This window comes from Mus pahari, chromosome 9 (assembly GCF_900095145.1).
Source record: "Mus pahari chromosome 9, PAHARI_EIJ_v1.1, whole genome shotgun sequence".
Classification (NCBI taxonomy): Eukaryota; Metazoa; Chordata; class Mammalia; order Rodentia; family Muridae; genus Mus; species Mus pahari.
Genome location: NC_034598.1, coordinates 74,851,090 through 74,862,000, shown reverse-complemented (window position 1 = coordinate 74,862,000; position 10,911 = coordinate 74,851,090). Strand labels below are relative to the sequence as shown.

At 33.6% G+C, this 10,911-nt stretch overlaps 1 protein-coding gene across 2 annotated transcripts in view; it reads right to left on the bottom strand.

The window, feature by feature from the left end:
* Positions 1-818: 818 nt before the first annotated feature.
* Tmtc3 (transmembrane O-mannosyltransferase targeting cadherins 3) overlaps positions 819-10,911 on the bottom strand; it is a 50,362-nt gene continuing 40,269 nt past the window's right edge. The window contains exons 11-14 of one of the 2 annotated variants that reach the window (XM_021205099.1): positions 8,178-8,281; positions 7,153-7,322; positions 5,743-5,969; positions 819-4,643 (exon numbers count right to left, since the gene is read on the bottom strand). In XM_021205099.1, coding sequence (XP_021060758.1) covers positions 3,829-4,643; positions 5,743-5,969; positions 7,153-7,322; positions 8,178-8,281 — 1,316 coding nt within the window. In that variant the 3' untranslated portion in view covers positions 819-3,828. The remainder of the gene's footprint in view (positions 4,644-5,742; positions 5,970-7,152; positions 7,323-8,177; positions 8,282-10,911) is intronic. The other variant, XM_029542290.1, reaches the window with a different exon arrangement.

Here is a 10,911-nt window from a genome sequence, read left to right as displayed (position 1 = left end):
ATAACCCAAACCAAAGTATAAAAGAGATGGTTACTGAGTTCTGATACTTAAGTTTTTAAAGAAGGATAAATTACAATGATTTTTGAGATCTACTTTATTCAAAGCAGAAGTAGAAAGGCACCAAATTCTTATAGAACATAAACTTTTTTTGATGGGTTATATCCACTTCACTGACATAAATAGAGACGTTTTTGATGAAACGTATTTTAAAGAATTTGCCTGAGACAAAACTTCAGACTTTTCCTAGTGCCTTTGCTATGTCCCTGACAGCAGTAAAGGAGCAAGGCAGTATACTAATCCAATTTTAAGCTTAGTTTTCATTTTAACTTATTCCAGAATTATTTTTAGGCTATCTATGCATAAACATTAGTACTGAATCTAATTACTTATTTGCTGTTATGACCATCACTAACAAATATTTTAGCATGTACATAAGTCAGGTTGCATTTAGCAATTAGAAGAGCTAACATTTTATGTTTACACAACTAAATGTATATACTAAGTACTTGAAATGTGTCTCTGATTTTAAGTATACCAACTCTTTAAAAAACATGAAGAAATAAAATAACTTATCCTAAATTACAGTAAGGGTGATAACCTGGATTTGAAACTGGAGAAATGCTGAAGTAAACATTATATAAGATTTCAAATTTGAGTTTAGTCTCTTCATTTTCTAATATTTGAAAATATAGCATTATCAGGAATTATAATGTATGACCTGCTACACACAGGTCATTTCTAACAAACTATATGTCATCTCACCGATTTCTTTCTGTACACACATAACTTTGCATTTCAACATCACAAGACAATCAGGCTGAAAGTTTTAAAAAGTAACAATTTAATAATGAATATTTAGAAATGTGATACACACAAACAGCATAGTAATATAAAAATGCATACAATTTTAACTATTTTTTAATGAACCCTTAATATGGATAAGTGACAAGTTTTAACAGTTACCAGATATTTGTGGGGGAGGGGCTCATTTTAAATATCATTTGGCCATGCAAATAAAAAAATAAATATGACAAATATATGGATTTTGAAGTATAAATTGACATACAAATCTATATATTCTTAATAATTTTCATTAAAGCATCTTTGAAGCATTCTATAACATGAAGTTGAAAACTCAGATGTAAAGAAAGGCATATTTTATTAGAATTGTGTAATTCACACACGAAATACCTAAGAGTATACATAAAACGTTAAACAAAGTGATATAACTAGTTATCTTATTGTCCACGTCATTGACGTCAGATAATCACATTGGGACTGGGCAAGGACGTACATGCCAGTCTTCCCAGGCACACAGGGAGGGAACTGCAACAGGATCACTGGAGCCTTTGAGTTCAGACCTGTTTGAGCATCATTATAAGGCCTAGCCTGGAAGGGGAGGGTTGGTGAGTGGGGCTATTCACTAGAAGAATTAGAAAACTCCCAATTTTAAATGTTAATAGGGAAACAAAAACTATAGTAGCAATTTAGAATTGAACTCCACTTTCCCAGGAGTGGTGAAGAAGAAACATAAGATTGTCAAAGCTTTGCTAGAATTTATGACAAGTAGATTTGTAAAATGTTGAAAATTAAGCTATATCCTTTTATATCTGCACACAATCCTGTGATATGTCTTGTTTTGTTTTTTGTTTTTTGTTTTTTTTGTTTTTTTAATTGAGATATCCAAAGTGCTAAACCATAAGATAGTAAACTGGGCTTAAATGTTTACATTCTCATGTCTTCAAGATGTCAGCTTTGAAGCAGCTGGGGATGTAGAGATATTTATTGTATCTTCTCACCTGAATAGTTTCAATAAAATTTCACGGACTTAAGAAATATTAATTTGACCATAACCAAGTTTGATAGAATTTACTATTTATATTTTCAATAGAATATATTCCTTAGTGGGATTTAAGCCATTAAAAATTAATTGGGTTGTATTACTAATTTACAAGTTTAACACAGGAGAAAAAAAGAGGACCTTTTCTGAACTAATTTAGAGCAGTAGCCCTGAACTCTTAACTATAGATGAGAATCACTCAAAGAGGTTTTGGGAAAGACTGAAGCATGATTCAATTTCAGAAAAGCTCCCATGGGATTCTAATATGAAATGAGGTTGGGTATCATTGATTGGTAATAATTAATAATTGCTATTCAAGATGGACTTGATTTAAATAAATTAAAATTCAAGTATGAGTATTTTGTGACAGACATTATTATGAGTGCTAATAAAAGATGTTTTTCTATAAAAATTATTGGATATTAATATTTATCCTAATCACTTGACTAGCTATATAAATTTACTAAAATAGTCTTCAAACTTTTATTATGCTTGCTATCATAAAAGGTTTTCCTTTGACTTTACGTACTGAGCTGTCCTCCACTTAGAATTTTCATTGTAGTGATTATCAGCAAAAACTTTTCTAGAGATATACAGAGAGAATAGTAACTTCATCTTCAAGTTATAGTACATGAGGTATTCTCCACTCCATCTCTGAAGTCACAAAGATACACTCTAAAAACCGAAATAAGATACTGCTTTGATGGTTACCAAAATCTCCTGGGTCAAGAACTAACACCCACTGGCTTTAGTGCTAGAGTTAAAATATCTTAAAAAAAAAAAAAAGAAAGAAAGAAAGAAATCTATGTTAGATCCTCTGGGAAACTAAAAGGAATGGGTCTTTAATGCAGAACATGTTTCTTGTGACCTATTTATAAAAAATTTCTTAGAAAACATTATGGTTTCTAAGATATAATTAGAGATTAGTTAACTCAAGGGAACTAACAATTTTAACTAAATGTTTAAAATTTTTATGAAAGATCAGTAGTTAAAATAAATACTTAATAAAATATATACCATAAAAGAAATCTAGTGTTTAAAAGTAAATGTCACATTGTGTTGCCTTCAGTTAAACAAAACTGAGTGTAGTGGCTTAGGTATGTAAGAATGGTTAAGGTATTAGTTTGGAAACAGAAAATTGATTTTAACTTAAAACCAGAGAGAATAAGATGGAAGAGATTACTCTAATTACTCTAAAGCTTAAAGTCAGAAGCAGAACACTTTGGGGAGCAAGGGTCAATGAGTAGTCATGGTAATGTAGCTTATGTCAGAGCACTCTCAGTGAGAGAGAGAATACAGTATCAGTGAGCACCGCTAGGAGTGTGTATGTATAACGCTTCACCTGCTTTACAGTTTACAGTGAAGGACAAAATGCATTCCTAACCTAAAATGTCATCTATGTGATACATGATTTACTTTAAAATGTTTTTTTTTCTACCATTCCTTCTAATCCCAATGAAAGAACACAGTATACATTTGCAATACAATGTCGCTTGGTTTATGAGAATTACTGAAGAAAAGAGAATGTCCATTTCTGGATGCAAAGAGGTAAAGAAAAATGAAAAGAGTTAATAAATGGGAATTCACAAACCCCAGTACATTCCGGACTCATCTCCAAGGATTCATCCTTACACCCCATACATATTATTTCGATCAGATTAGGAGAAACTTACCAGTACTCCCACCCTTTGCTTTGTATATTAAACCCACACCTTTTCTTTCTATAATAAAAGTTTCAAATTGTGACCTGCAATTTGTGATTTCTCTTTTAGTCATCCAAATTAAAATTTGTGTCCTAGCTTATAAAATATATATCCTGGGACAGGTAGGTCTTCAGTGAAACTCTCATTTTGATCCTATATAGAAGATCTTAAACAGTTTCTGAAAAACCAGTATATATTCTTGACATTTTTCTGTCTCCAGAACAAGCAAACACATGATATAGACTGAAGGTCTTGCAAACATTGTTACATGACACAGAATTAGTATTATTCTCCATTTAAAATACGTTCAATCTCTTCTAGCCTTTTCAAAGCAGCAACTCTTTTCTTCTCAATTTCTTTGATGTCTTTTGTTGTTTTATGGGGGGCATCTTGGTCTGCATTTTCTGTTGATTGCTTGTTGGATTTAGAGTTTCTGTTATCGTTTGCTTTTAAAATTTGTGGTGGTCTGGATTCACTGCTTTTTTCTTTTACATCCTCAGAAGGGATTTCATCTCTCTCCTCTGTACCTGTAGTCTTATCAACTGGGGCCAGTGGCTGCTCCACAATACCAGAAGAGGAGATTCTATCCCTGACTATACTCAAATGGCGTTGAATATACTCCTCATGTGGTGCTAATGCCAATGTTTCCACAAGACACCTTTCAGCTTTTAGTAACTCCTTCTCTTCAAAGTACACAACACACAGGTTGTGCTTCCCCTGCACATTGGTTGGATCCATTTCTAGTATCTTTTCAAAACATTTTTTAGCTCCAGGTATATCCTTCTTTTGGTTCATCAGAATGTCTCCTTTTAAAATGAGACCCTTGGTATGGTCAGGATAGTATTTGAGCAGCTCTTCTAAGATTGGTAATGCCTTTAACTCCTTAGCAGTCTGCGAATACAGGAGTGCCAGGTTAAACAAAGCACTTCTGAAGTCAGGCTGTAATTTGATGGCTTTCTTCATCCAAGACTCAGCTTCTGAATCCTTTTTGTCATCCATGGCGAGCATCCCCAAATTGAAATAGCCATTAGCATCCTGTGGCTCTTCATTTACGTAATTTAGAAGCCGTTTTCTAGCTTCAGGTCTGAGTTTAACTTCACCTAAAAGTAATTTTATTTAAAGGAGATCAATTGAATGAACCATTCATTTGTTAGATTACAAAATACAGCGATAAAGCAACTTATTTTTATGTATAAAAAAGAAAGTAGAAAGACAATGTGATTGAAACATTCAAACAATAAACCCATTTCCTTTTGGAGCAGTACTCCAGACACCAAGAGAAGAACATTTTTTAGTCTGGAATCTAATAGGGCATTAGAGAAGAGTAGACATGTGTACAACAAAGGATTTCCAAAGACGTGTATTTAAGAACAGTTGTGTTAGTATTTTGAATTTATAAACCAAACAAGTTCTTTAATTTCTCTGGATTAATTTACTGAACTTTCTAATAATTATAGGATGTGTGTGTGTGTGTGTGTGTGTGTGTGTGTGTGTGTGTATGTATATATGTTGGATAATGAGCAATTTTTATCATTATTTAGAATATAAAATACTAGCTTTCAATTCTGTAAAATTTAAAGAAATACATTCAACACCTAATAAAGAAAATATTTACAACATAAAAATTAATATAGTTTTGCTGTCTTGTAAAGGAAAATATTTCCACATAAAATATGGTTTAAAGACACTATTGTGATTAATGTTAGTTTACTAAATTATAGATAGTACTATAAATTACAATATAATATTTGAAAAACAAACTAAATAAAGACATGCAAAAGAATTTTTCTTTTAAGTCACAGTGAACATGAGATTGAAAAATGATAGTGCCCTGGGATCCTTAAATACAGTTATAATATTTTTCCACAATTTCTACAGTATTTCGACTTCATATTTACTATATATGCAGTTTTACTATGTTTAAATGAATAAAATGATATTATATACTGGTATTAGAGGTGTTGCCTGATGGTTTCTGAAAAGTTACTTTCACCATACTCTATAAAATTGTGCAAGTAAACCTGCCACATATGCCTCTTCATGTCACTTGAAAGGACTTTATGTCAAGTATTTTAAATATTCATATTATAAGTTGTGTTATGTACATTATTTTGTAATAAACAGCCTGTCCACAAAATATTTATTATGGGTTTTACAGTATTTTAATTGATTAAATAGAGATATTTTCAGGAAACTTACCTGATTCCTGCATTAAAATAGCAGAATTGAACAGTGCTAGCTTATGTTTGGGGTTTAGTTCCAAAGCTCGATTAAAGTTCTTCAGAGCCTCATTTGGTTCTTTAAGTTCAATATAAACAATTGCCAAGTTGTACCAGAGATCTGCATTATTCCTGTCCAGCTCTAGTGCTTTAAGATACGCTTCCTTTGCTTTGAGAGGCTTATTCATTTTTAAAAGCAACTCTCCCCTGGAGGAAACAAACAGACAAGGACTACTATCTTACTATGCCACACCATAAATACCTCTTTAGACAGAGACAGACTCTTAAAAAAATCACTCTGAAACCAGCCTCAAGTCTGAACTCCACTTCAGCAAATCTAGTTGTATATACTTTCAGATATTATAAAAGAAAAGTGCATGCCTGACTGGACAGTAAATGTGAGAAGCAATCAGAAAGGGCAACAGAGGAAAGGTGCTCATGGATGAATCTTTAAAAAAGCCACCTAGACTAGAGTGCCTGGAGGTGTGAAGCTAACTACAGTGGCAGATCAGTAAGTCAGATCATGACACTGGAACACTTGAAAAATCTGTTGTTACTGAGACTTTATCGTGTTTAAATCCGCTATGTCTCACTGTACTAATTAGCCCAGACTTTAGAAATGTGAAATCTGCACATATATTAACTTAATCTCCCTCAAAATATTCTTATATAATGGCCATCCACAAACAGATAGACAGACAGACAGATGAATGAATGAATGAATTCCCAAATGCTTGGTTAGGAGATCAGTTGTTCCACCTACAGGTAGCTTTCAGGAACACACTAGAACCTCGCAGCTTAAAAACCTTTATCTAGCTTTCCATGATTCCACTTTGAGTTTGAGAACTTAAAAAAAGTAATTTTGATTAAAACTATTGAAGTTATTTTTACTAAGAAAAATACAGCAACATCTAGACATGAGACCAAGGTTACTGTTTTAACGCAGAGACTACCAAAGTCTTCATGAAATAATGTATGACCTATTGACTACTGGATGAGGAAACAAAGACAATAGCTGCCTCAGTAATAGATTTTAATTTCAAAAAGCTGAATTCAGAATATACTTTCCTCAGAGAAAGAGTGTTATAAATTTTAAGTTTCATGCTCAATATATAAAAGAAAGTTTAACATTCAATGTCCCTTAAGCATGGAAATGATAATGTTTATATGGAGTATAGAGCTGCTTCTAGAATTCTTTCAAACAGAACCTATGTCAGCTACTGTAATGATTCCCTTGTTAGTTTCAATTTACCTAAGTGTGACTGTCTGTCTACTACAAGGCACACCCTTGATTCACATAGCTATCAAGAAAGAACACTATGGTAATTTAGTTGAAACATATATATGCAGCTATAGCTTCAACTTTACAGTGGTAACTCAGATATGGTACCTGCTAATGTAAGCCTGCTTGAAGTCTGGCCTCATGCTGATGGCCTGTCGGTACAGCTGGTCCGCTTCTTCCAGGCGGGACTCATTTGCTCGAATAAGGTTGGCCAGATTGATATAAACGTTTAGGTGATTAGGGGCAATTCTGGCTGCATATTTTTTACCAGGGATAATCTGTTTTAAGAGAAAAACATGTTTGTGTATTTGACAGAACAGTAACAAAAACAAAACAACAACAACAAAAAAACAAAAAACAAAAAAACCCCAAAGTTTTCTGAGTGACTTATTTCAAGTGACATGGAACCTAAGATTTTGCTGAAAGTTTTGCTAATATAACAAATTAAATCATAAAAATGTAAAAAGCAACCAGGGCATGAATGGTGGTACATGTCTTTAATGTGAGCATGATTGAAGCAAATGAAGTACTGTGAGTTAAAGGCCAGCTTATTTGTTCATACAACACAAGATAATAATCCATTTCAATCCGACTATACACTTTGTTAACTCTAGTGAGGTCAAGAAAATTATTTATTTCATGGCTGCAATAGTAGGGCAGCTTGTTTTATCTTAGAGTCATATTAAAACCTTACTTTTTTAGTAAAGTTGTAAAATAAATGTTCTAACTGGTAATTCAAGTTAATTGTTATACGTAATACATATATGGATCTGTGGTACCGTATATCTAATGACCTTTTCCCCGTATCACTGCAATAGCCAATTAATACAACAAAGCAGCAGAGGTGCAGTCACTGTTTTATAACTTCCTTTCACTGCTCTGATAGTAAATTTGAACTTACTATGTAAAGCACATGAATTAAAGTTTCTTCATTTAGCCATTTTTGATAATTTATAATCAGTATCAGGTATTTATATTCTAAGAGTCAGCATTTATACATTAACTATAACAAACCTTTTTACAAAATCATTTGAGCAAGCAATTCTGTCTAATCAGGAACAAAAGACTGGGGTAGTTTATATCAACAAGCTAGGGAAGTCTTCTCATAGGACACAGTGAAGGAGACAATGTACCTGAGGCATCAGTGATTTAGCCAGCATATAAGACGCTTCAGCTTCTTTAGTTCTGTTCAAGTTTTTATAAGTTCTTCCTACATTCATGTGGGCACCGATGTCATCTAAAACAGAACAGACCCCTTAATGGTAAACAACCAGCACTACTCAGTGCAACCGCTGGAGGCAGGTTTTCAGAGACAAGCAAGAGTGTGAGAGGAGGATGGCTGGCCCTGGTTTCTGGGAAGTTCTTCTAAAACAACTTGTCATAACGTACAACTGACAGGGCTGATGACACAACAAAAGGACTCAGAGCAGTATAAGGACAGAATGTACACACAACATGGGAAACTTCCAGCGTGCATCTTTAAGGGTTTAGGGCAAGAGAGAGACCGGCGACAGAGTAGTTCTCATTTTACTACATCAGACCATGAACAGCTCATCTACTTCCTTCATCTCACAGTTTGGAAGTCCCTAAAAATACAGCTCAAATTTACAAGTAAAAATGACTATGGTTAATTCCTATAATTAGGACATAGGTTTAAATAACAAATATGTACCTTAGTAGAATGGTAAGAAATGGAAAAACTTGTATATTTAAGGAAAATTTTGTGGCGTTGGAGACATGGCTCAGCAGTTAAGTGCACTGACTGCTCTTCCAGAGATCCTGAGTTCAATTCCCAGAACCACATGGTGGCTCACAACCATCTGTAATGGGATCTGATGCACTCTTCTGGTGTCTGAAGACAATTACAGAGAACTCATATATACATAAAATAAATACATCTTTTTAAAGAGAGAGAGAGAGAGAGAGAGAGAGAGAGAATGAATGTTAATGTGATCAGAGCTGACTGACAAAAAAATAAAAAGAAGTTGTGGTCATTCTCTTTTAAATGATACATCCTTATACAACTTAAAGAATTTAAAACCCAACAGTCCATGAACAGATAAATGGCCGAACAAAATGGTATATCCACATGAAGAAGTGCTAGTCAGCCAGATGAAAGGATTGTTTCTTAGAATTCATGAACAACATTGATGAGCAAGAAAAAATTATATACAATAAGATATTCAGAATAAAAATGCTCCATAGAGGAGGATGAGTATATACACAATTTTGAAGAGTAAAGAAATATATGGTAACTGAAAGCAGTTCTACTTTATTTGGTGGAAAGGATTGTAAAGAGGTAGAAAGATCTGGGAAACGGATGGATATTTTCCCTGTGTGGCGGTAATGGACTTACAGGCATCAACACATGAACTAAAAGGTCTCCACTTCCACTTACTGAGCTTTGCATAGCCGGTGCTCCTCAAGATTGCCTTCAGTGATCCCCACAAGGAATCTGGTCTCACTTTATTCTCTGCCAAATGACAATTTCTCAGGAGCCATTTTCTAGCCATTACTTCTAATCTCTATGCTTTCTATTTTTATATTTCAACTATAATTTCAAGTACTTAAAAAGACATGACTGCACACATATATATACTTTTGGTTGTGTATTTATAAGTGACTTTTATGTGTCTTCTATGCCATACAACAAATGTATTTCTTTAAAATATTTTGACTTGGTTAATCAAGGAAACTAAGAACCCTAAAAAAAAGTATCTCTATTTATATTAGTGATGTAAAAAGCAAACAGACAAAAATTTTCTGATATTCCTCTACTTGTCTAAGAATATTCTTTCCAAACAGGAAAAAAAATTAGGGGTCAGACATCTGGCACTGACAAAGAAAATCTCAAATGTTTGCTACCCAGGAAATTTCATCAGTAGAGAGCCTGGCACACTATGCACAGCTCCCCTCTCCCATAGCACCCAAGACGCCCCCATCCTGTTGCTAAACCTATACAAGGTTAATCGCTGCTGAAACTCATACGGTATTATGACCACCAACCTTAGGCAGGTAATACGACTTGTTTTTTTCCTGTTATTCATCTATTGTCAGTTTATATAGTCAACTAAAATTATCAAATGTCAAAAAGATCAGAGTAAATTTTAAACTACATTTCCAATGGGAAACTCAAGGCAATAATAGTAAAACTGTTCTACTCACTGCTGGTTTTTAGCAGTTAAAGCAGCCTGACAGACACACGGCTAAGTTTTCAATGCACAGGTAATGAACAAATCTGCTATTTTTCTCCTTTACCCTTTCTCTCTGGTGTGATCTGGTTCTGACTGTCAGCTACAGGTCATGTACACAGGTTCTTAGGTACCTCTAAGAAATGACTAGTGGTAGGAAGTTAGGTCATTGTAGGTATGCCATAATGAGAATATTTGAACTCAGGCATTTTCCTGCTCTTTGGCTTTCTGCCTGTTATGATGGGAAAAACCTTCGGCTGTAACGCTATCATATGAGTACTACCTACTTAAGGTTCAAAGTGATGGATAAGGTCACCTAAAACTTTCCTTGTCTTGTTTTAAGTTGATTACCTTAATATTTAATATAGTAATGGCAAGCATAAATATTCACTGTATCCAATAGTTGTAGATTATCTCCTTGTTCTCTGGCAGCATTGAAAATAACATATTTGCATACACAATTTAAAGTTACTTACTATGTTTCCATGGCTAGACACTGTTTTTATGAATATTTAATCTACACAAAAAGACATTTGATTACTTTTCAAAATGTATGGAACATTTGTGATTGGATTCGTTTCAATATAAGGTCTGTTTAATACCAGTTATAAGCATTCCCATTATGTAACTTAGGTTATCCCAATTTCTTAAAAAAAAAAAAAAAAAAAAAAAAAAA